Consider the following 26,713-nt stretch of genomic DNA (forward strand, 5'->3'; position numbering starts at 1 on the left):
CTACCGCATGGCTGAAACATGCCCACCAATGATACCAGTCACCCCCACATCGCCAGACTCCCTGCATTCTGCACAGATGTTGAAATATCAGCAGTTTGGCAACACGGAGCTCAGAGCCTCCCTGACAACATCTGGTGTTGCTGAGTCAAGAGCTCCCTGCTCTTGACAGTGCCTCATTCTTAAACTCACCACATTTCCTGCTGTCTTATTCCCAACCTAAATCTCTCAATGAGTTTGCAATCCCTGCTTTGAGATAAAAAGACCGTGTTCTAAATAAATACACCAAAACCACACTATGTGACTTCTTCAGAGCAGTTCAATCATCTTTGCATACATGCATTCATTCCAGTAATATGACCATTGTTTAAAAAAAATTGGAAACTCATCTTTGGTTCATTATTTTATGTAATGTTAGTGATAGTCAATTTTTTTTTCTTGAAGGGTCTGTTTAAATTCAACTTTTAACCAAGAGTTATTTGACAAGGTAAATATTTTCATTTGGCTAGTTGTGTTTTAGTCAAAAACAAAGAGTAACAAATTTACATTGTAGAAAATTTCCTTGTGGAATTGTTTTAGATGGCAATTCCAAAAAAGGATTCAGAATTTTCAAAAATAGTCTTTGAATAACTGGAAGAATCATTATTGAAATAAGTATAGTTTTTTTAAGAAAACTACCTTAAGATCAACAACCCTTTTACTGTATCTAGTTTGGTTTATATAAAAATAAGGTCTTTCATTTACCTCACTGGAATAATGAAACTCCATCCCCAGCTTCCCTAATACCTTCTCTAATTGGGACTAATAATAAAGAGGCCTCTGGTCTAAGAATTTACTAGTGCCAATAAGCTTTATATGGGTTTTACATCACTAAGAGAACACTCACTGACAAGTATATGGTCCAGTAATGGGGTGGTTCTTATTGCCAGAAGGCCCTAGAAAGATCTAGAAAGATCATTAAAGGGAAGAGGGCGATGAAAAAGAGGCATTAACACCATTCTAACGTGAAATCAGATATTCATTGTGGGATGTAATGAACTTTGAAAAGTATGGAGCAGCCAAGAAAGTGTTTACCCATTCTCCTACAGATTGACTATAAAGTATATGAAATGATGGCACTGGCCTTCAGGCACGTCATGAAGGACCTCATACCCTTGTTTTATTTTGAAACAGAACTAATAGGTTCCGGGGGAGGGGGGGAGGTGGCAGGAAAGGAAAAAAGGAGGAAGGTGGGCAGGAAGAAAGAGATTGGAATTGACTGATCTCATAACTATGGAAACAAACTGGAGACCCTTAAGAGCCCATGGTGTACTTCCAATCCAAGTTTAAAGGTCTGAGAACCAGGAATGCTGATGATATAATTTCCAATTTTAAATCCAGCAGGCTTGAGACACAAGAAGAGCCAGTTTATCAGTTTGAATCCAAAGGCTTGAAAACATCAATGTCCCAGTTCAACCCATCAGGCAGGAAGAATTCCCTCTGACTCAGTATTTTTGTTCTCTTCTGGTACTTAGTTGATGGGACAGGCCCTACACATGTTATGGGGGGGGGGGGGCAATCTGCTTTGTGCAGTCCTCTTATTTAAATGTTCATCTCATCCAAAAACACCCTCCCAGACACACCCAGAATAATGTTTGGCTAAGTGTCTGGACATGCCTTGACCCAGTCAAGTTGATATAAAATTAACCATCCCAATACTTAAAATTTATTTATTTTTATTTTTAAAATATGGCTTTCTAGCTCCTCTAGACATAATCCAAATTATGTGGCAATATGAAGGCTCTTATTCCCATGTAGTAGCAAAAAGACAGAGACAAGTAGAGATTGTCACAGTGTCTCTCCCTGTGACACTGTGTGCCCCCACTCACTTGGGTTTCCTGGGTGGAATCAGCACTCATTTAAACTTGGGACCCCCTGCAGTTCTGTTGTGGCTCAGTGGTAATGAACATGACTGGTATCCATGAGGACTCAAGTTCCATCCTGGCCTTGGTCAGTGGGTTAAGAATCCTGCGTTGCCACGAGCTGTGGTGTAGGCCAGCAGGACACATCTAGGATCCCAAGTTGCTGTGGCTGTGGTGTAGGCCAGCAGCTGACTTGAACCCTAGCCTGGGAAATTCCATACACTGCAGGTGCAGCCCTAAAAAGCAAAATAGAATGAAATGAAATGAAATGAAATGAAACAAAAAAAAATAAAAATCTTGGGACCCCATGGATTAAACTGTATTGTTTGATACTGGTGTTTGGGAATGACTGTGTATGTGTGTGTGTGTTCTTGTAGTTATTAAGACAATGAGGAAAAACTAAGAGGCACGTATACAACCTATATTAATGGAGAGACCTCAAAGAAGAACTGAAATCAGGGTGCACATGGCCACCAAAAAAATTCTAAAGGATATGAAAGACTGAAGTCCTGCTCCTGTCCCCTGACTATCCTGAGGTGCAGAGAATGACGAAAGCCACCACAGACGAGAACTCCTAGATATTATTCTAGACTGAGTTACGCAGACGCAAGAAAAGGGCATGTTGGGGAAAAGGGACCAGCTCTTGAGGCAGAACAATAAATCCAGACCTTTTGCATTGATTGAAATAGAAGTGATTCTGAACGTGAGTAAATACCCTAGGAGACTGGTTACTATGCACGTTTTAAAAACATTGATTTCTCAATCCTTAATTTGGGAGAAATATTGGCAGTTTCGTAATGCTAAAGGGTATAAGTGAAGATTAAGCACTGAGCCAGAGAAAGGAATTCAAACTCCATTACAGAGTGGTGATTCCAAGTACCAGATCACTTAATGAGTGGTTTCTATCTACCTGGTGCCTGGGTTCCCCTACTACCTCTTCCCACTATTCACCAACATCCTCCAGGGGAACTTTTATAAGCTTCATTTTGAACTCTTATGTTTCTACATTCCTTTAGGGGAAAAAGCCTATTGTCTTATTCCCTGTGGCCCTTAAAACAGGATTTCATATAATAATGGCTCAATAAATATACTATATTAAATGAATGGATTTAATTTCCTTAAATATATTCCTCATAGTTAAATACAACACTCAAGTTAGTGAAAGCACTGCTGACTACACACACACACACAGAGAACAATTAAAACATACTATCTTGTTATGTAATCAGCATGGTGGATGCGGGAAGAGGGAGTCAATTCTCATTTTTGTAAACATGTTCTCAGTCTCACATGTGTAATATTTTTGCAATATATATTAACTGAACCCAGTATTAATAGATTCCTAAACCGACACGTTTTCCCCCCACGACTAACATGTTCACCTAATTTATACTTGGGGACAATGGTACACATGGAATTTCTGTTTCCATTATGTGCAGAAAAGAGCAGAGAAATCAGAAAATCAGGTACAGAAGACTGGAGTTGAAAAAAAACAGGGGATCAAGAATAAAGAGAATAAGTTAGGCTGCAAAACACACTAAAGATGGGTCCTTTGGGTTAGAATTGGGAGGATTTAAGCATTTTTTTAAAGGGGGACTAACATGATGAATTGGTTTTCTAGGAGGAGATAATCTAGTATCTTCTTCAGACTCTCTCCTTCTGAGGCAGGGGGTACAGTCAGAGGATGCTGTAGTAGTCCAGTGATCCAGGAAGAAAATGGGCTTACATTAGGGCATTGGTGGTGAGAATGGAAAGACAGCGATACATATCAGAGATAGGTTCATGCCTGATAAAGAGAATGAGAGAAAAGGAGAAAAAAGTACAGTATCATAGTTTCTACCCCGTGGGATTAAAATAATGAGAATCCCATTGATATAAAAGAGACTGACAAAATTAGAAATAATAAAATTTGTCCTGGACCTGCCAAGTCTGAGATGACAATAGGACATAACTTCTCTGTGCCACAGTTTGTGCATTTATAAAGTGGAGAAAATAGCTTTTATTTTTAAGATAGTAATGAAGATTAAATGAGATAATACAAAGCACTTAGAACAGTGTCTGGCACTTGGCAAGTACTATATAAGCCTTTAATATATAAATATGTATTAACAATTTCAGATGTAAAAAGAGATTTTAAATATGTACTATTCAGATGTAGATTTAAGTATCACTAACTACTTTCTGCCTCAGTCTTTTTGCATTTGCTGATTTTTTTCTCCTGTCTTTCAAATGGCTAGCTTACTTCTAATCACTGATGTCTTATCTCATTTCTTACCCCCACAGGACTATGTTTCCGTGTCTAAATTTGCTCATCTTCCACATCCCACGTCTATCTGCTTTTTATACCACCATAAATTTTACTATAAACAGTTGTCGTTGTTTTCATTTTGAGTTTGTTTACTAGTTTATTGACAAGGCCCACAGACTACAGTGTTAAACTCCACAAAGACAAAAATGGTACCTGTTTTGTTCATCACTGACTCTCTAACATTAATCATGATTCCTGGTACTCAATGAGAAGCTACCTCTGCCAAGATGCAAAGTGTAGGCAGGATGAAAGTACTCAGAAGAAATAGAGAATCGCATAAATGGACCTCAGAAGGAAACAGCTGTCAACTCTAGATACAAAGGAGCAAGACGAGGAAGTCACGTTACCTGAGCTCAGTGAGAGCTGCTGGTCAAGGAGGTGCCGGTCATCAAGAGCTGAAGCCAGAATTGAGGTTCAGCCGTGAGGAGGGGAGGTAAATAATGACTCCAAAGCACTTTCTGTCCATCCTTCCTTTGTGTAAATATAACCAGAAGCCAGACCAAGGAGCCTGAGTGATGCAGCCTATGGCAGTTGGCCTCTCCTGGCACAAAGCAGGGCAGAGAAGACTCCAAGGGCAGGCAGAGTCACCAGCACGTGCTTAGTGGGCACTCATAGTTGTTCAGTCTTCACAGAGGTAACAATTAAAGCTGGAAGAGTAGATCAGAATTCTAGCAGAAGTATATTTGGAAATGCACAGAAAATCCAGAAGCAAATCTTGAGAAATGCCCCTATATAGAGACCAAGAAAAGAAAGGGAGTTTAAAAGAAGGAACAATGTATTTACTATATTCTGTCATCCATTTTTCATTGCTATTTTTCATGTACTGATTCTATCATTTTGCCTGGAATATTTTCAATAACCAACTTTCCCATTCCATGTTTCAATGAAGACAAATTTCTCATCCATTTGACCTTGTGGTGTTATGTGACACTATTAGAATGCAGAATTCTGCCTTTGAGTCTACTGGTAAGAAAAGATGATAAATACAGAAAAAGAGTGGGAGGAATCAATTGATTACAAGCACCCATATCATTCAGCGAATGACTCTCACTAACTTTAAAAGCAAACTTGGAAAAGGTGAAGTAAGTAGATATTGAAATATCCTACTTTATCAGAGGATGCAGAAAAGCAGTAGAGCAAAAAAAAAAAAAAAAACAAAAAAAACAAAACAAAACAAAACAAAACAAATGAAAAGTATAAACAGACAAAAGAGGGTGGTCAGTTTCAAACCTGGAGATTTTAAGGAGATGCTTGCCTACTTGGAGATACACTGAGTCATTCTAAGAGAATGGTACCTATGGAAGTACACTTGCTACCTGAATACATATCCATACAGCATTCATTAGAAGGTTTGCAAAGTTTTGGGAATCAATAGTCCAAGATAGGATCTAAGTTTTTTGGCAATAAGAAGTCACATAAGACCCTTTTAAGCTTTGGTCTAATGATTTAAAAAAACCGATGTTATTTTTGTTACAGCTACAGCAACATTACAATTGACAAAATTCAAATAAACCCCTAGCAGTACTGGGTGAAATGCTTGTTATTATTTGTATCAGCAGTCTTCGCATTTTCAGTTTCTCTTTAAAAAGACCTATAATGGCCAACAGTGCCCTGTCGTAGCTCCCCTAATTTTAACTATGATAATGTAAGCTTCACTTGTTACATTTTTTGCAAAAAAAAAAAAATTAAAGGTAGGCACCTTGATCATTTCATGAGTTCTACTGAAAATTTTGCTAGAAATTTTATCGGGTAAAAAAGAAAAAAAATGTGGTAATCTTTAACCAAGAAATGGGATTGTCAATTCTTTGTTTTCCAGGCATAAGGCAATTGAGACCAATTTCAAACAACCATCAAGCCCCTGGAATTTGGTTTGAGGAAAATCTCAACTATATGTGGCAACTCATCTATGAGTAGATAATTAGAGTCTTTTAGAACTTTGAAGATTAACTACTAATTTGAAGGCTTTTAGCTCCATTTCACCCTTATTTACCCATAATATCGCCCTTCTGATTATGTAAACTACAGAATTCAGGCAGGAATACTGGGTCAGAGTAAAGTGTGGAATCACCCTTAGTAAGAACATGAGGCAGAGACTTGCTATGTTTTGTTTGCCCCATTATCCCTAGAAAATACCTGGCATGTAATAAGCACTCACCAAATAGTTGCTGAATGAAAATGAATGAATGAATGAATGATCACTTTAACCTGCTTTAAAACCTACCTTCAAAATGGTGAAAAACACGAGTAGGGAATCATCCTGGGAACTTGAATGAAGACTTACCCTGAGGGTAGCTGAATTTGATTATAATGGTAATTTTGTTCGACTTTAAAATGTCCTTTATGATTCAGGAAGCTCTTCTTATAGAAGCAGCCCATTGTGTGGAACTTAGACTAAGATTTGACAGAGCATTTCCTATCCTGACATTCAAGTCTCTCCAGATTATTAAGTCAAAAGCCTGACAAATGGATATCAACCACAGCAGGCTTTATATGTTCTTAATTTTTGTTCTTAGCATGGATGAAAATAGAGACAACAAAATTTCCTCTTTTATCTACATTATGTAGGTGAGGTGATCCATCTTCATACTAAATTTGGATTCTATTGATCCCAACCACAGGTAACTTGCCTAATTTCACATTGAGAGAAGGGAATGGAGAGAAAGAATTCTGCTAAATTTAGCCCTGATGGAAAATGAATTCAATCCATTTGTTTCTGTTTATCCTCAAAGCAGGTATTCTAGTGAATGTTATAGGAACCCTATCCTGTGTTTCTCTGTAGAAAGCGTTCAAGAAAAGATTCATCCGATTTTTTGTAGAAACAGAATTGTAAGAAGATGATGAGTGGAAGATGTCTTTTGAATTGGCTTTCAGGCTCCATGAGTCACATCTACTGTGTGGTACCAAATGCATGATGTCTTAACCGGAGACAGAAAAAGTGATACCACTTGACCACCAGGCAGCAGCTGATCTAGGAGTAAGCAAACTACACCACACCCAGTATGCCCTTCAGGTATCTCTGCCACCTGTTGAGAAGACAAAAACTGGTTTTATTTATTTATTTTTTCTCTTTGTAGGGCCACACCCACAGCATATGGAACTTCCCAGGCCAGGGGTCGAATTGAAGCTATAGTTGCCAGCCTACACCACAGCTCATGGCAACACTGGATCTTTAACCCACTGAGCGAGGCCAGTGATCAAACCTGCATCCTCATGGATGCTAGTCAGATTTGTTTCTGCTGCGCCACAGTGGAAACACCTGGATGCCTCACTCTTTAACTTCTGTATTATGTACCGGTGGCCTACTGTGTGTCAGTGTTGTGCTAAGATTTGGTCATTGGTGATGGGAGGCCAGCTTCCTCTTGGGCAAGGAAGACACTGTAAACTGCAAGGGGCTTCTATTCATGAGCACAGACTAGATCCAGCTTAGATTGTTCAGAACCTTTGGTGTGCTGGCTGTTTTCTTAGTCATTATTCCATGTGACATCTATATTTTTTTAAGTTTTTAAAATGAGACTTAGCATGATTAATTACTCAGCTCAAGGTCACAGAGTTAGGGAGGAGGGCTTCTCCACATACTGAGTTCTCTCCATACTGTATTGCTGCCCTGAAACTACCTGTCCCAATCACTGCTTTCTCCTCCATGATAATATTCCAGACTGAAAGGATAATGTGAGACAAAGAAACATATGTTCTGCGGGCCAAGAAATTCCCAAATCCTCTAAAGAGAGAGATTACATTTTGAAAATAGGAATAAAATGCAAAGAATCAGTTGAGAAATGTGGCTAATGAAGGTTGATAAAAATAGGTTAAACATAAAACTAATTTTTAAAATTTCAATAAGATGAAAGGATCCCTAAGAATTAAACCAAATCTTTGATGGGCTAAAAAAGGTCAAAAGTTAAAGATGTAAAATTAAGTTCTTTCACCTCTTAAGAAAGGGGTCACAGGTTGAAAATCCTAATTAGTTTATCCGACAAAGATCACCTGAGTTCGAAACTAAGAAGCCTGTAAATGTTGTACCAATATTTTTTCAGACTAGAATATAGGCCCTTAGCTTAGCATGCATTTCCCTTCAAAACCTGGTGTTGACATCCTCTTTCAATTTGTATCAACCCTCCAGTCTGATTTCAGTGTGTCTCCTGAGCCTTCTGAATGGCCCCTGCAGGTCTGGGTGACACCACTTACCACACTGTGTTGTAGCCATTGGTTATTTACCCAAATTCCCCATGGATGACTGTCTTGAAGGACAGAGACTTGACCTTCACAGCTAACTTATACTGAATACATAGCTACGTGCCAGATACCACTCAAAATGCTTTTCTCAGTTCATTTTCAAAACAACCCTGTGATATAGGTAATATCTTCATTTTACAGAGAAGAAAACAGGTAAAAGAGATTAAGTACCATGCTCCAGGCTACTGACTAGTAGCCCAAATCTAGAATTCAATTTCTCGAAGTCTTAACTCCAAAGTCTTATCTTGTAACCACACCAGGCTTCCTCTGTGATTTATATTTTTAATTCTCAAAACCTAAGCCAGTACCTAGCACACAGCAGATGCTCAATAAAGTGTTAGATTGATGACTAAATGGAACTCCAAAGCAGTTCCTCCTCCACCACTTCCCCCCGCCACCCCAATATCTCAACCTTCATTGCATGAGTTTACTGCCCAGACTAAAATTAAATTAGATTGCTTTCCTTAACTACACACTGACTAACTTGTGAATGGAGACAACTCAGAAATAAATTATGTGACAGGGGGATTATCAGTCTAGAACTAAGTTCTCCACACAAAACCCACCAAGTGGCATTTGAGAGTTGGCCATGTTTGAGAAGACATACTTAGATCCAAATATCTCAAGATCTTCATGAAATATTCATGGCTTTGCAAATCCTCATTGCAATTCATAAATGCTAACAATAATATTTTACCAAGAACAAAATAAAAGGTTTATAGAATTAAATGATTTGATTTGGTAAAGATCTGTCAGTAAATCTCTAGCTAAGACTGAAATAGATACTATAAATCTGACTACGCAGTCTCAAGAGAGAAGAGCTAGTTTTTCTCACTAGCTCAACATCTTGCTGTTTTGGTTTCTTCTTCCTAGTTCCTTTTTCTCCTCTTCCCTCTTATCTCCTTCCCACCCTTTGCCAGGAAGCATGTCGTAAGGAAAATAGGACAAGCACTATGGGATCCATAAAGAAAAAGTTTCCTCAGAAAGCATCCACCCTTTCCTTTCTGGAAGGAACCCTTGTCTTTTCCTAAAGAAACTTTGTAGTTATAAAAGCATTACTGAAAACTTGCTCTGTATTCTTTGAAATGGGCTCAATGGCAAATTTTCTCTTAGCACAGCAATCTGTCAGAAGCTGACTGGGATCCTAACATTCTATTTTTTCTCATCCATCTTATGCCAGAAAGCGTAAGACCAACAAAATATAAAATCAGTCTTCCAATGGCATTTTCCAGCATTAATTAAGTACTGCTTTCCTTTGCTAAAACTTTCTCACTACCTAAGAGACCGCCAGAATTTAAGTAATGTCAAAAATGAAAAAGAATATGCGCTTTTACCATTTATTCAGGAATACAGCATGTCTTCCTAAGTCTTTTTCACAGTATTAGAAACCTGATTATCATAATAGAATGAACCCGAAGGACATAATTCGTCCTCAATCAACAAATAAACTTAAAATCATAATATTGAGTAGATAATAGAGATCAACTGGTTTTCAGATCCACCAAAAGTATCAATGTGATTTAGATAGCCTTAACGTGTTAACATAAAATCAATATCTGACATATTAATATATTTAAATTTTATGCTGAAAATGCATTAAAGATTTAATGGAAGAAAATAAAATTATTCTAGGGTTCCAAATTAAGTAGAGTTAATGTCACAAACAACATATCATTTTCACTGTTTTGTAAGCTGTAAGTTCTAAAAGGACAGTAGGGAAAAAACTGCAAAATTTTTCACTGGCATAGTAATAATTTAACTCTCCTGGGACTGAAAAAATGAACTATGATTAGTTGTTAGTTTCATAAGTTAGTATTGAAAATGTTTTACCTTTTATATTAATAAAAATCCCAACATCTATAACTTTTTAAATTAATTTGACAGAAGTCTATTCAGACTTCTTTGTTAAAAGAGTGATTAATCACAGAAAGCAAGCAAAGATATATAAAAGTATTTCAGTGCTTTTAAAATATAATTGGGCATGTGGGGAGATATTCAGTGTTCATCATAAAAATACATATAAAAATAAGAGCTGAAATGTTAGAACCTATAAATCAAAAAGGAAACATTCACAAGGGCTATGTGCCATTAGCTCTACTTTGGTGAGGAGCACGCAAAGTTAGTTTGATAATTAGAGTTTGGTAAGAAGTGAACTATGTAATTTTGCATTTCTCTAAAACTGGGAGCACTATTGGTAACTTGTAATCAATGTCTTTATTATAGTTCCGATCATATGTCCTTATGATCAAGTGAGCTTATTTCCAGTATTTTTTCCACAGGAACTGAATATTATATGAGAATTTTAGATGATTTTTTGTTTGTTTTTATTTTTTTAAGAAAGCACATTTTATTTATTTTTATTTTTTCAGAAAAAATTAAAAAATGGTGTAAAAAAAGAATTTTAGATGATTTTTAAGGTCCTTTTTCTATTCTAATCATAAGCTCTTTGACAGCAATCTGGGCCCCCACCTGCTGGTCAACTCAAGAACTCATAGAATTAATTTATCTTGTTGCTTTGATTTTTGTTACTTCTTAAGATTGGCACCCATTCTCATTTACACACCATTGCACACCTTGCATGCTTTAAAATGTTTTGAATGTGCAGCCACAAAATCAAATCTTGAATTTTATCTTTGTTATTCTCCAAATTAGGTGTCATAAGCTTCTCTAAAATACAGGGAAGAGACAATTAACTTGAGACAACCTTATTTATGCCAAGTCTCTTCCTGAAGATTTGCAGATAATTCTGCAAGGATTTAAAGAGTCTATGAAGCAGATTTATTTGAAGGAAAAATCTCTCTCAATACCCCTTACTTTTAATTATTTTTTTCTTTTGATTTTTTATTCCAAATGAAGAGGAGAACTCCTGAGAGACAATATGATTTTCAAGGTCCCTACCAGCTCTAAAATTCTGCGGTTCTAGGAAAATAGATTGATACAGGTAATGCCCAGGAAAGATTTTATTGCAAAATCACTTCTGTCTGACTCAGATCCTAAAACTTGGGCTTTGAACTAAGGATATTTTAGAGCCAAATAAGAACATTTCTACATTATTCATAAGCTGATTAACCAAAATAAAGGAAAAACTTCTTCTCCAAAGACACTGAGATACATTTTCTAAAAATAACCTTGCCTTTCTTTGTTTTCTTTTCCTTTCTTTTTCCCTTTTATTCTTTCTTATAATTATATTCTTTGGAATGGTTCAAATGTCTTCTCTTTGAAATATTAAAACTCCAGCTCCTTATCACCTCCTTGACACTATTTTAACATGCTCTTAAATGGATTTCATAATTCATCTGCAATGAGCCATATTGTTTCATTTTTAACAATTAGACCTGACACCCATATTCAAGGAAAATGAATAGATATTTTACTTGGAATTATGTGAATTCCTTTTTTTTTTTTTTTGCTCTGTTTCTCTAATCCAAATAAAACTTACATTTCCAAAGAAAAGCCACCTATCTACACACTGAATATTAGGAAGTTAGATCAATCTTGAAGAAACAGGTAAGAAAATTTTACCATGAAATATTCATTAAAGCTAAACAGTCCTGGAATAAGAGATGCATCAGTTCAAATTATGTTTTTGGTAGGTTCCAAGCTCTAGTTCCTCTAAAGCAAAGACATTTCATTTAACAACTAAATACTATATTACATAATTCATACAAATTCAGTGATCAAGTGAGCACTTATTCTTTCAGGTTTATCTTAATCAGAAAAATATTCCTACGCTATGGACTCTATTCCTCTGAAATAACTTCTAACAACCATCATAATATCATTTAAGCAAGAATTAGTCTCCCTGATTTTTAGAAACACCCCCTCTGCACCTCTGAATCCCACATTCACTGGGAGCTGCAGCCCCTCTCTTATATTCACAAGCACATATGGGAGAGAGAGGGAGTTGTCAGGGCTATAGCCATTGTCCCCACTCATCTCTTCTGGCTCAGTTTACAACAATCTCACTTTTGATCCCACCTCTCCAGTGAAAATGAGCTTCCTCAGGCCTACCTAGTTGCTAAAAGCTAATGGAAAACTTACAAGGTGTTTGACCTCTCATTGACATTCAGTACAATTGTCTTCTTAATTCTTAGCATCTGTGATAACACTCCTGCTTTTTCACCCACTTCTCTAGCAGATTCTCCTCCACTCGAATTTAAATGCCACATCTCCCCAGGGATGAATGCTGAACCATCTTTGTTTTTCATTATCCACTTTCTCCCTTGGTGGTCTCCTTCCCTCACCTGATTTTCTTATGCTAGGTTCTCCTAAATTTACAGTTGGCTTCAAAAGTTGCTTCTGAGCTCCAGATACAAATGTTCAACTTCTTAGTGAACATTTCAAGTTGGCTGTTTCATGACAGCTGATCAACTAATTAGCGCCTCTGATCATCAACCCCCTTACCTTCTCTTCTGTTATTTCATATCTAGTTGTTCCTAGAGGACACGTGAGGTCATCCTTGATACCTGACTATTCCTCATCCACATAACCAAATGCTCTACCTTCAAACATCTCAGATGTGTTCATTGTTTTCTCTATCTTCTGCCATACATCCATCTGACCCACTGTCACTGCCCCACCAATCAGTCCGAAACTGTCTCCCTATTTGTCTCCCCATAACCAGGCTCCATACATTAGAGAAAATAATGTACTTTAAAAGTCCAAATTCGGAGTTCCCATCATGGTACATTGTTAACGAACCTCACCAGCACACATGAGGATGCAAGTTCCAACCCTGGCTCCATTCAGTGGATTAAGGATCCTCTGTTGCTGTGAACTGTGGTATATGTCGAAGACTAGGCTCAGATCCTGCACTGCTGTGACTGTGGCATAGGCCGGCAACTGCAGCTCCAATTCAACCTCTAGCCTGGGAACCTCCACATGCCTCAGGTGTAGCCCTAAAAAAAGGCCAAAAAAAAGTCCAAATTTCATCATGCTACAATTTAAAGGCTATCAATGTCTGTTCATTAAGTTTAAGATTACTAACCTGGACTGCACAGCCCCCTATAACTCTTGGGCAGGACTTGCCTGGCTAGCCCAAATTTGTGTCTTTTCCCCTCAATCCACACACTCCAATAACCTGGATTTCTTTTGATTCTTCATTTGTGCCATGTTCTTTTTCTTTGCAGAGTGTGTCCGTGCAGTGCTAACCTTCCCCTTGGGGCTAAGGAACAACCTCTCACCTTTAGAGCATAGTTCAACATCAGTTTCTCCATTTCTCCTGTGAAATGAAGTTTGACTCTTGCCATCAGCCTCCACATGGATTAAATCATTAGCCACTGCAGCTGCCAACCTGCAGCACCCCTTAGGCAGAGCTCAGGGTAAAAATCAGGAGTGAGGCACTCTGTGCTCTGGGAAAACTGGAAGAAAGGTCTTCAAATAGTCAGATGTTTTTAAGAGAAGATTTTATGTGCCCCATTTTTGCATCTCCTCATATCCAGAAAAATACTAAAATCCTTCATGGTGATGTCTGCTCCTTGTGACTGGTAGTAACCTTTAGGAGATGAGTGACAAACTTTTGTAAAATATGTGTGTGCTGCATGCACCTTCCCTTCACCTTTATCATATCCTGATATTCCCCCTTTCCTCAAGTATCTGAAATAACAACCACCCAGTGGATAGTTAAGGATAAAACAAAGAATGTCACAGTCATCTGTGAATGCAGTCACCTCAAAGGGTGAGAGCCAATGTGTCCTGCAGGACTTGAAAACTCAGGATACTGGCCCTGATAATGGAGGTGCATATCAAAGGAATGATTTCAGTGAGCCCAGGCCTCTTTTGTTCCTGCTACCAGCCCTTTGTTACAAAAACTCCTATATATCCTAGCTCTTCCATCACCACCTCAAAGCAATTTCTCAGGGCTACCTGAGATGCTTAAGTCTTAATTTTGCCCCTGAATAAAACTTAACTCTCAACTTTCAAGTTGTGCATTTTTTTAGGGAAACACTCCCCCAAATCCCTGGACATAATTATGGTACTTGTCTCGTAGGAGAAAATGTTCCTGATAAAAAGGTAGAGAGACCCCAGGCATGATGACTAAGCAAAGTCCAGCCAACCGCTCCTAACCACCCATCCCCCACACACCTGCTTCTGTAAGCTTGCTTCCACATCTACTACCTTGCCTGAGCTCACTCCAGTCCACCAAGCACAGACCCAGAAGAGATAGCCCATAAAGCCTTATGAAATCCTTCTTCAGGTCTCAGACTCCAGAGAGCCATCTCCTCTGAGTGCACCGGCATAATAAACCTGAGTTCTCCAACTCCCCGAGAGCTCGCTTAGTTTCTCGTCAGGTAAAAGAACTGATATACCACAGCCACAGAGCTGTTGGAGCTGGTACACTACAGCCATAGGGGCTGAGGCCATGGGGCTGCTGGGCAGCTGCCATAACAGTTGTTCACTCCCACAGCACCCCACATTTCTTCTTCCTAATGCTTAGCACCACCATAGTTAGTTATTTGTGTGATTTGTTTTGAATTTGCATGTGTCAGCATACTATTTGAGATATGAATTGATCTTTCTCATATTAATTTTTCCTGGTATTTTCTGTCATATTTTGGTCCTCCCACCATCAGACTACTAGGCATCTGTTATCTAAGAGAAGGTTTATTACAGTAGAAAATAGAAAAACAATAGTAAATTCCTGTCTTTTAAAACCTAGGGCTTTTGAAACATAATCATCTCTCTTCTGGTCCACCCCACCCCATCATACTGTTCTAAAAGACAAAAACATCCAAGGCCAGGGGAGGAATTAGCCAAAGGAATGTGTGTAAGGTTTGTAAGGCCCCATGTTGAGATGCAAAAAACAAAACAAAACAAAACAAAACAAAACAAAACACCAGAATGGGAAGACTTCCAGATGATTTGGAAAATCTGAGAGCAGTATTCCCAAGTAGAGCTTCAGAGTACTTCCTGACACGTGGTGTGGTGCAGGATAGAGAAGCTCCTGGTCATGGGGGCAGCAAGGCCGATGGGACAAATGCTTCTCTTGGGCCCAAGAAGAATGTGGAAACAGATGAGTAAGAGCTGAGACCAAGAGGTCACTTCAGATGGGAAAGATGATGAGTCAGTGGATGGCCCCATGGACAGGTGATGACCTGGCATCAGCACTAGACAATCCCAACCTGAAGCTTCAACATGTCATAAGCAGACAGTATTAAGGGGAGAAATCCTAGAAATAACTGAGACTTACTTTCCAGTACCTGGTAGAATGAAGATTTCTTAGTCAATGTGCCATATAGAAATTGAGTGTTCCAATTCTAGAGACAGAGGTTAGAAATTGCAGTTGCTCAAATTGCATAAAGTTTCTTTGTCTCCAGTAGCAGAATTTCTGAGGTCAGCAGTCCTAAGCAGGCATGGCAGCTTCCCTCTTATCAAAGATCCAGACCCTACTGAAAAGTGACTTCCATCTCTCACATTTCTTCATGATCTAAGATGGCTACTGAGTTCCAGGCCTAAAACAGATCAAATGGGTGAAAACAAAGTAAAATAAAACAACAACAAAAAACAAATGAAAAAACCAAAAACCACGAAAAGACCCATTCTAGTTCTCTGTCTACTGAAATGTGATCTACCTAGAAGTCTTACCAAACAACTTTTTCTTACATCTCTTAGGTAACTCTCACTTCACAAGATGCTAAAAGATGTGCTCTTATAACTGAGATCCTTGCTATTAAGGAACAAGAAGAGAATGGATACAGGGGTAGCAGCTTGCAGACAATAAGTTAATTCTTGGGCTGAAAATGAGAAGGTGAAATTGTACTCATAGGTTTATGAGTTGAGAGTCACATACCTCAATCTGCCTCCCCTGAGAGATTGTAAACTTAGAGAAAGCGGGATTTATTTCTCTCTTATTCACAATTTTATCCAAGCATCTAGCCCAGTGTTCACTACTTATAGGCAATCAATACATATTTGCTTAATAAATGAATAAAATAAGGAAAAGAAATGAATAAATGAGTATATAGGATCTTCTACCACTCAACATCACTTAAAATGTACTCTACATTGTGATGCAGTATGATAGTGTTAGTGATATTTCCCAAGTATTTCTGGTGCCCTATTTCTGGGTACATGGTAGGATTGTACATTCAGAACCTCTTGTGTCTGGGTGAAGCCATGTAATAGTGGCCATGAATTGTAAGCCCAAGGATGTAATTGCCAACATAAGACCCAGTGTTTAATTGCCAACAGTGAAAATGGCTGCTATTCTCACTGCCGGAACAATCAACAACATAAGAGCTAGTAGTTTCTCCATTAGCTTGGGCTTCTGAGAAAGAGGACACAAAGAATTCAACCTGCAATGAATATGTGACAGAAGCAAGACCATATTCCCAGGACTCAGAGATTTACTTTCTCCATCATACAAACGTAAATTATTTTAATACAGTCAGCAGAGGACACATTTTACTTGCTATGAAATACATGAAATTTATGTAGTGGGTTCACAACCAATTTGACCTCTGAAGCAGTGAAGTCAACTTTTATAAGGCAAGTTAAAAATAATTGGTTTGAAATAACTAATATTAAAAACAAACCCAGTGTGAGTGAAGATAGAACACTTAGGGTATAATATATTTTCAAGAAAAGCCTTTGCCTTAGTATTTTAAGAAAAAACTGAAATAGAAAAAAAAAAATTTTTAAATAGTTGCATTTGAACCAAAGTAATAGTATTATAGTAAGTGACACAATTAAAAGAGGCCGTTTTATTCTTTTTGCTGCACATATAAATTATGTGTAATATATATTCACATGTAATTATATAATATAAACATTATTAAAGGATACAATATAGAAATATACATTTTTTAGAGACAAAAATCTCACCATGGTACCTTAAAAATATATTAATCTGGCCAATCTGCTTTATTTTCCACTTTCTGAATCTATAATTAAATGTAGATTTTGGAGTTCCCATCATGGCGCAGCAGAAACAAATCTGACTAGGAACCATGAGGTTGTGGGTTTGATTCCTGGTCTTGCTCAGTAGGTTAAGGATCTGGAGTTGCCGTGAGCTGTGGTGTAGGTCACAGATGCGGCTCAGACCTGAGGTTACTATGGCTGTGGCATAGGCTGGCAGCTATAGCTCTGATTGGACCCCTAGCCTGGGAATCTCCATATGCCACAGGTGTGGCCATAAAAAGCAAAAAAAAAAAAAAAAAAATGTAGATTTTGAAGAATGATTTAAAGCTATGATATTTTTTTTCTTGAAATTGTGTGGACCATAAAAATTAGACATAATTTGGCTGATATCGAACAACTTTATCCTTCACAAATACTACAACAAAAGCCTCTACTATAAAATTTCCAAAAGTTATTATTATACAATGTTTAGCTTCTTCCAAACCAAGCAATTTTAGTTTATTTTAACCATTTTCCTTAACAAACGATTTCATGGTTATAAATGATTATATGATCTGAATCTCCTGCACAGCAATACACATAACTAGATATTTAAGGCAGATTAGAGATTTGCTACCCTTTTCCAAAAGAGCTGATTATTTTTCTATGGGGATGAAAAATATGTTATATTAAAGTTTGTTGTTTTAGATACTAATAAATTAACTGTCCAGGTAAGAAGAGTAAATGGACATAACTGAGTGTCTCTTATAACTTAATCTTCTAACTCCTATGTAGATAGTGTCATCTGAATGCAGGTTGAAGCTAAACTTGTCAAAAGCTCTGAAATTCAGGATTTGGATACAATTTTTATTCTCCAGTTCACTTTTAAATATAATAAATTAAGAATTTTACCATGAGTTATTTAATATAAAAAAAGAAAATCTGAAGGAGTTTAATGGGGCAGTGTAGGCAGTCAAAGGATGACTCTGAAAATGAAAATATTGCTGGGGTTGTGGATTTAAAAGATTTGCAAGTATTCCCCCATCAAACTTGCCAGCATTTTTTAAATCCTACTCCATGGAATTTTGGGGTCAAGTTGAAGATTATAGATCAAAACTTTTCTGCAATGATGCCAAAATACAAGAACTGAACATTTCCAGATGAACCCACTGGCAAATCCAACACTCATGTACGCAAACCTTATTTACTTGTTTTTTTAAAAGTAGCATTTCTCAATGGAAGAACACAATGATATAATCTGAATAAGCACCCAAACTATCACCATTGTTGTCCACATAATATATCTTTGCAAAGAGTCTTTAAAAGTCACCACAATACATACTACCAACCAGGCTGTTTGGACCAGAAACCTTACGCTCAAGTACACCATGAAAAACATTATTGCAGACAGAACATATGCTTGGCAAAGGCATGGATCACCAGCTGAGCCCTGCTTCCTCCAGGAAACACCAGCTGGGGAACAGTTGGCATCCTTTCAAGGACTAGCAGCTCCCTTTGGGCCCTCAGAGAATACAAAGAGTTTGGGCCCCCCATGGTTCAGTCATCCATGCAATCACTATGCAGACACCTGGTGAGCAAAATGTGTAAGTGAATGTGCCCAGTCTTACAGTCCCCCAAGATTTGTTCTTTAAGACATCCCGTTGCCACAGCTCCGTTTGCAGATTACTGGTCACTTAGACATTATCTTTGTTTTTGATGACACAATATTCAGGTTTCAAAATTACTAGAAGTTTCACTGTGCGCTGCTTTTGACCTTAGGCAATGTAAACCTATCTTATTCCTAACCTTAAGAGAGGCTTAATGGAATTTTGGATTTTTTTCTATTGTAAAAATTCTCAGGTTTTTGTCAAAAGAGATTTGAAATACCACATGAAATGATGTACTCACATCTCTCACCACAACCTCTAAATAACTGAATTACATAAATAAAACATTACATAGAAAGTGCTTTGCTACAATTTATGGGAGGTAAATTTAACAAGAGCTGGCTCATTGTAGGAAAATTCAACTTATCTTTTCCAGATCCTTTTATCCTATACAGGGAAAGAAATTTATGTCAGTTAAAAAAAAATCTATTACTGCTTCTCATAACTGAATCCATTATTTTTCTCTATGATCCATCAGGTAAAAACAAGAGTAATAGATTGCTTTGACAGAAACTTGAACATAAACGTCTCCAAAAATCAAATGTGGTAAGTCAAATGGGTTTCAGGTAGTATAAAAACAAGAAAGGATAACCTTCTTTTTACATTTCAAAATCAGATCTTCCTAAAAAGTTTATTATTATTAGCTGCCTCAAAAAGAAAATTACATAATAGTTGAAATTTTCACAATGAACTGGGAATATTTCAATCCTTTCCAATATATGCTTAAGCAGGATTGAACTCCATGAAATAAACTCAAAGAAAATGAGCTGTTTTCTTTTAATTTTTAATAACCAGTAATTTATAATTTGTTCTTTACATTGGACTCTATGACTTTAAATAAATAATTTGTCATCCCATACATAGTCGACCAATTAGAAAGATTAGCGTCAGCCTTTCCTCACAAGCATTTGCTGTTCCTAAAAGAATTGAGGAGCTCTGTAATTGTTAGCTCCACCCGACACATTTTAGTTTCAGAAAAGTTTGCATGTATATACACATACCTACCTATTATATATGTACACTATAGCTATTTCATCTCAGCGGATTTTCTCCTTAATGGACATCTACCCAGGACCCAATCTTTCCTAATTTTATTCAGATAATCCAGCCTCCAACTTGTCTCTAGAAGAGGTAACCATATTTCCAGATTCAGTGGCAGAACTTAATTCTAAGTCAATCAGCACATAACATTCACATTAAGTCTATTATTGGTCTAGGGCTGGGCATATGACCCTAACTTGCCTGTACAGAAAGAGAATGATATTTATACAAGCTGAAATTACAAACAGAGAGGTTTCCCATTTTCTTCTATTGAATGAAGAGAACAGGGAACCCCAGTTGCTACTGATGGCTATCTGTGACCATGGGAGGAAGGACCATGCAGATAGTAGAGGGAAGAGGAGGGAGGGATGTATGTAGGTCTTTGTTAACATCATTGAATTGCTAATAGTATTGTGCATGGAGGCTTCCCTACCTTGTTAAATAACAAAAATTCAACTGAGTAGATTTAAAGATCAAATTGGCTTTATTCAAGAATTCATGAATTGGGCAGCAATCCATTTAACAAATAGAAAACAGCTCAGCCATGATGTAGAAAAGGAAAGTTTTTTTAAAAAAGCAGAAAAGAGGGGAGTTCCCATTGTGGCTCAGTGGGTTAAGGACTCAACGTTGACTCTGGGAGGATGCAGATTTGACCCCGGGCCTCACTCCATAGCTTAAGAAGCCAGTGTTGCTGCAAGCAAGCTGCAGTGTAGGTCACAAATGCAACTCAGATCTGGTGGTTTTGTGACTGTGGCAAAGGCCTGATGCCACAGCTCTGATTCAACCCCTAGCCCGGTAACTTCTTGCTGCAGGTACAATCACTTAAAAAGGGGGGGGGGGGGCATAAAAGGGATGGGAAAGTGAAGTTATTAGCAAATAACTGGTTATTTTGGACAAGATCTCCCTTCTAAGATGGAAGAGGTGGGTTACCTCCCTAGTGCTGGCCAGGTAATTAGACATTGACTGGCTAAATGTTACATTCCTGGGAGAGGCTGAAACTACAATTAGGTCAAGTATTAAGTTTCAGGATGCTGACATAGGGCTTAACACAAGTGACTCCATTTGGGGCCTGTTTCCTGGTTTAACAACTTCTGTCTTCCAGTTAGAGAGTTTGCAGATTTACTTAGTGCTTAATCCACTTTGAATTGGGGTTTCTGTAACTGTTGAGAAATGTTCTTCTTCTCCTTTAAAGAAAGATGAAGGATATACTCAAAATATCCTCAGTATACTCAAAATTTTCTTGTGAATTATTTCATATTGCTTTACATTAGAAGATCTTTGAATATATATTTAATTTTGAAAAACCCTTCAAGAACACTCCTTAATCACTAATGAGACACAAAATTTGATATACCCATTACTTAAGAAGACAGCAATATTCTTACAAAGGTTAATGAAAACTTAGGATAAGTAAAAACTCTCTTGTCCTACCAGAAAAAAAGTACAGCTTCGTAATGAATGTCAGGCATCATTCCTATTCTCTAGATCTGAAACAGAGTTTGATCTGTTTTGTAGTCAATTTTAAAGTCTGGCCTTTATGTCAAAGGTACATCATTTAAATTATTCAGATATCCTAGTTCATAGCAAACCTACTGCTTTCCCCCTATTTTCCTAAACTATTTTGATACTTGTTTCTTAGATCTCGTGGGCTCTTGTGGGTTTCTTGCATATTTCCATAGATAATAACTCATCAGCTTTGCAATCTGATTCTTAGCATTAAGAGATTAAAACTAATGTAGATGAATCTCAGATGACACATACTGAGGTATAGAAAAATTCCATCATTTCCTTCTACAAAATGAGAGAGATTTTAATTCTTTCTCTCAACAGCTGCTTCATTTTTTTATGCATCAGAAAAAAAAATATGTGCAATTACTCCAAGTACAATCAAGTCATTTAACATGGCTTTGCCATCATTGTAGTTACAGGATATTTTAAAAGAGAAAAAAAAAATCTCGAAGCACAGGTCCTGCTGTGCAGCAAAGCAATCAAATTCCTTCATAATAACAGCCTGATGGGATTCAGCAATCCGAGGAATAATGAATAACCACTTTAATCAGTAAACAGGAAAATGCTACAACAGTCACTGAGTAAAAATTGACTATCATCTGTTGATCCTCTTGATCGGCATTTCAAACAATAAATAGAAATGTAAGTATCTTTTAAAAAGAAAAATAACTTTGTTTAGTGCATTTGATTTAGCCAGGCAGTGGAGAAATGATATTTCATCTTTGACTATCTTGCAGTATTGCACAGTCAACAAAATGCACATATAATCTTTTTTAGAATATATGGCCAAATTTACCCTATTGCTTGAGTATGTCAAGATAAACTAATTTTTGCAGTTGGTTAATAAGGTTGCATTTCTGAACTGATTACTGGACTTTATTGCTACTGCATTGTTTGATGTTCTCTAGTGTTCATCATGGTCAGTTGTTTGTATCTGAATATGAAGAGTCTATATCAAAATAATCCTCAAATTTCCAATGCAGCATCTCAAATGTTGGCCGTTCCTTAGGCTCTTCATTCCAGCACTCCAACATGATGTTGTAGAATTCCGGTGGACAGTTGGCTGGTTGAGGAAGTCTATAGTTTTGCCCCAACATCTGGATTACTTGAGCACCTGTCATACCTGCAAAATACAGAATGGAACCAACAAAAACACAAGTTGAAGACTGGAGTCTTAAATTCCTAAATACTGATACCCTGGAGGATAAAGCAAACTGATATTCCTGAAGAAACTATGAAGTCTACCATCCCCTTCCCAGGCTGCAGAAACTAAACTAAATCCCACAGCAAGTAATGCCTATAAGGCTGCAATTCAAGAGCGAAGGAGGAGGAGGCAATAAACCACCTCATTAATGCAAATCATCATCATCAAATTTTATCTGTTATGCTCCCACAGGCACATGGTGTGGTCAGCCTCATAACTCTGCCCTCTAAGTCTGAGCAAAGCAGTTAAAGTCACACCTAAGTAAGTGACCTGCAGCAGAAGGGCTCACTTCAGAATTAATTACTCACCACTATAAGGCATTTTGCCATAAGTAATGATTTCATAAAGAAGGACTCCAAATGACCACACATCGGACTTAATGCTGAATTTATTAGCACGAATAGCTTCAGGCGCAGTCCACTTTACCGGCAGCTTTATTTCGTGTTTAGATTCATAGATGTCTTCATTATCTACCTGTTAATGCATTAAGGAATCAAGCCAAGTTAAAGTGATATTTTTTTTGGCCACCTTCGATTCATCCGTAACCTGCTTCACGTTAAAATTTAGAGGGAAAGATTTCCGATGAGCTTAGTTCAGGTGGTAATTACAATAGCAAATTCCAAATCTGGCACACAAGGCTGAAAAATCTGTAGGAAGTCATTAATGAACTATTATTTGAGAGCCTACTACGTGCTAAAAGTAGCCTGGGAGGGAGAACTGTACCACATATGAGAAAATTCATATGGTGATGATATTGGCTTTACACCTGGTCTTTAGCAAATGAAAAAGTGAAAGCAAAGCCTGTTTTTCTGATTCCCTGCTGGTATTGATGAGCCACTGACTTGGAGAATTACCATGTAACCATTTTGAAATACTAAAAAGTAGTATCTAAATGATTTAAATTAACATATCAACTCACTAGGGATCTAATTAATTTATAAAAAGAAAAGATGATAAATTCATAAAGATCAAAAGGAATCATTCACTTGTGCTTCATTCCCCATACTCCTATTTTTTAGGGTACCATGTAGAAATAAAAAATTAAATTCAGAGAAAAACACCTAATATTCTAGCTCTTATATCAAGGTTTTTTGGGCTAATGTCATAAAATGGAGAATTGATGGGCAGGATTTTGAAAGTGAATGACTCTAGAATTCTTCAGAATCCTGGCAGCATGCATATTAGCCTGGCATAAAGTGAGCAACGATGGATAGGGTAACTCTGTACAGAGTTTGCTGCCTTTTGTAAGGGAAATAAATAGAGACAGACAAACACAGGCTACTGGGACTGAAAAAACAGATCATTAATTCAACCATCAACTTAATTACATACTTCCCCATCTGGTGGGTCATCATTTTCTCTGTTTCTTTCTCTTTGGTGAAGAAAGAGAAATGGAAGGTAGTTTGTCTGTAGGGCCTTAGGATCCTGAAATGGTTTATGGCCCCCTGAACTTGGAGAAATATTGTTTCAAAAAATAACAGTAAATCTATTCATCTACTGGTCTGTTAGCCTTTTGACCCATGACGAACTAATTAAAACAAAGCCAGGGAGTTCCCATGATGGTGCACGGAAACGAATCTCAGTAGGAACCATGAGGTTGCCAGTTCGATTCCTGGCCTCATTCAGTGGGTTAAGGATCCAGCGTTGCCATGAGCTGTGGTGTAGGTAACAGACACAGCTCAGATCTGGCATTGCTGTGGCTCTGGCATAGGCCGGCAGCTATAGCTCTGATTAGACCTCTAGCCTGAGAACCTCCATATACCGCAAGTGTGGCCCTAAAAAGACAAAAGACAAAAGAAAAAAGCCAAATCCACCTTAAAAACTCTTGCAAGTCCAAAATCTGCCACTTTGTAGATATTATGTTCACCCACAAGGACATTTCTAGCAGCCAGATCTCTATGGATGTAGTTCTGGGACTCCAGGTAGGCCATCCCAGAGGCAACCTGGGCTGCCATGTCTACCTGCTGTGTCAGATGGATTTTTGATCCAGCGTCATCTAGGAAAAAAAAAAAAAAAGAGAGAGAGAGAGAGAGAAAATAAGATATTTGCTTTGGAGAACATTTGAACTATTGAAGTGAGTTCTAAGAATTTTGATGAATGAGCTATCAGTGGGATTAAATGCCATAGCACTGATCTGTTGAGAAAATAATTTTAATCAGTACAAACCGTTTTATTTCCTGTAAAGGGTTAATGAGGCAACAATTTTCGGAGCTCAACCATTTCAAAGCTGAGGCCCCTCTCTTCCCTAAATAAACATTATTGGGAGGAAGAAACAGCAGTACCAGGTGATCCAATCACAGCTGTAAATATCTGAAAGAGTCCAGCTATTACCATTTTGAGTCCCACACATCACTGACTCATCTCTTCATGGAAATTGTTACTTGGTTGCCTCTGGATTTCTTTCAAACATTTCATAGTTTGTTTTAATCTCTGAGCCTAAAAATAATGTTAATTTGCATGGCTGAGTCAATGAAAAGTTCTAATTCTTGCATCATATTGTCCTTAAAAACTAGTTTACTAATAAAAATGAAGGATCAATATTCTTCATTTTTATAGTTATAGTTGTAAAATATGTATATTACATTTGTATCTGTGAAGCTTGATACAAGTATTACATTTTCCTTTCTTAGCCTGTTATTCTAAGAATAGGTTGCTCATCCCTCTAGGCATGTAAACCTTTAATAGATATAGTTTTTCCTACTGCTGATTCTGTATAACTAAGTGTCGGAGATTTCTGTAGTAGAGTCAGTTTGATCATAACGAGAAAGGTGAGTGTTACTTTGTGGTGATTTTGTGAAATAAAGTCATCCATCCCTGGCTACTGTTTTAGCTGCCATACTGTTAGTAGATGTCTTCAAATTTCTGGAGAATTGAAAATGTCTCATATAAATCCAAACTATCATTATCCTGTCTGAATAAGCCAAATGTTACCTCCAAAATGCACTGAACTTAGACACAACTTCTGACTTGAGAGGCAAGTACAGCATAGGAGTTAGGAAAATTGGTTTTAAGTTAGATTGCCAGAATTTGAATCAGGGCTCTGGTTTACACTTCTTCTTGACTTTGGGCAAGTTGCGTAACACTGCTGTACCTCAATTTCTCCATAGGTACAGCAATAATTATAATTACCTTAAAATGATAATTGTTTAAAATGAGAACTAAAATGAGTTAATACATATAAAGCACTTAAAACAGTACCTAGCACCCAGGAAGAAATCAATAAATGCTTCCTGTTATTGTTATTTGTCATTGCTGCTGCCTGATCAGAATTAAACAATTCAGGATCTGTTAAGCTAGAGATGCATATGGATCACCCAAGTGAAAATGTCTAAAACATGTCTAAAAGAAGATAAGCATCTGGTTCTGAAGCTCAGGGGAGAACATGGAGAGTTAGAGACAAGGATTTAACAATCCTTGTTTATGAGGGGGAGTTAAGCACTAAAAGCAGGCGAGATTCCTAGAAAGTGATAGAATCATAAGAAATGCAAACTTTTAGCGTGAGTATAGAAAAATAAACCTGTAAGAAAACTGAGAGGAATCAGCTTAAAGAATGAGAGGACCACAAGAGAACATCAAAACATTCAAGGGTTTGAAAAGAGAAAGTCACCACCATTGTCAAATAAATCCAGCAAGATAAGGACTTAAATATAATAATTACAGAGTCATCAATGATGTTGCTGGCAATATGAGAGTCTGATTGAAGGGCTGAATTGAAGTTGAGGTCTTGGAGATAGCACCAGGAGATGTCAATTTCCAAAACCCAAGCCAAGAAAGGAAGACAATAAGGTGCCAGCAGAGAAAAAAAATGTAAGTCAAGGGAAAGCAACTATCATGAAGTTCAGGATAGTGAGGAACTGTCATTGACAATATACTAGAGGAGTTTCTGGGATCTGGCTATGTTCTCATTCTTGATTTGTGCAGTGGCTGCACAGTTGTTTACTTGCTCACTTTATAATTGCGTGTTAAATATATGTGTAGAAAGGACTTAAATTATATGTGTCCTTTCTACATATAT

The 26,713-nt window shown here is 37.4% G+C and overlaps 1 protein-coding gene and 1 long non-coding RNA gene across 2 annotated transcripts in view; both read right to left on the minus strand.

Moving 5' to 3' along the window:
- The window catches only part of LOC146406166 (uncharacterized), a 157,005-nt gene extending 141,115 nt beyond the window's left edge, over positions 1-15,890 (minus strand). Inside the window, exons 1-2 of the long non-coding RNA XR_014807408.1 lie at positions 15,639-15,890; positions 4,554-4,934 (exon numbers count right to left, since the gene is read on the minus strand). This is a non-coding gene — a long non-coding RNA (uncharacterized LOC146406166). The remainder of the gene's footprint in view (positions 1-4,553; positions 4,935-15,638) is intronic.
- Positions 15,891-20,450: 4,560 nt separating this feature from the next.
- The window catches only part of FRK (fyn related Src family tyrosine kinase), a 107,976-nt gene continuing 101,713 nt past the window's right edge, over positions 20,451-26,713 (minus strand). The window contains exons 6-8 of the mRNA XM_001925792.6: positions 24,513-24,694; positions 23,007-23,172; positions 20,451-22,617 (exon numbers count right to left, since the gene is read on the minus strand). Of these exons, the coding sequence (XP_001925827.2) occupies positions 22,415-22,617; positions 23,007-23,172; positions 24,513-24,694 (551 nt within the window). The 3' untranslated portion in view covers positions 20,451-22,414. The remainder of the gene's footprint in view (positions 22,618-23,006; positions 23,173-24,512; positions 24,695-26,713) is intronic.

This window comes from Sus scrofa, chromosome 1, assembly GCF_054392235.1.
Source record: "Sus scrofa isolate SSC_HxYL_T2T_F1_AM1 chromosome 1, Sscrofa_HxYL_maternal_Yorkshire_Landrace_v2.0, whole genome shotgun sequence".
NCBI classification, from domain to species: domain Eukaryota; kingdom Metazoa; phylum Chordata; class Mammalia; order Artiodactyla; family Suidae; genus Sus; species Sus scrofa.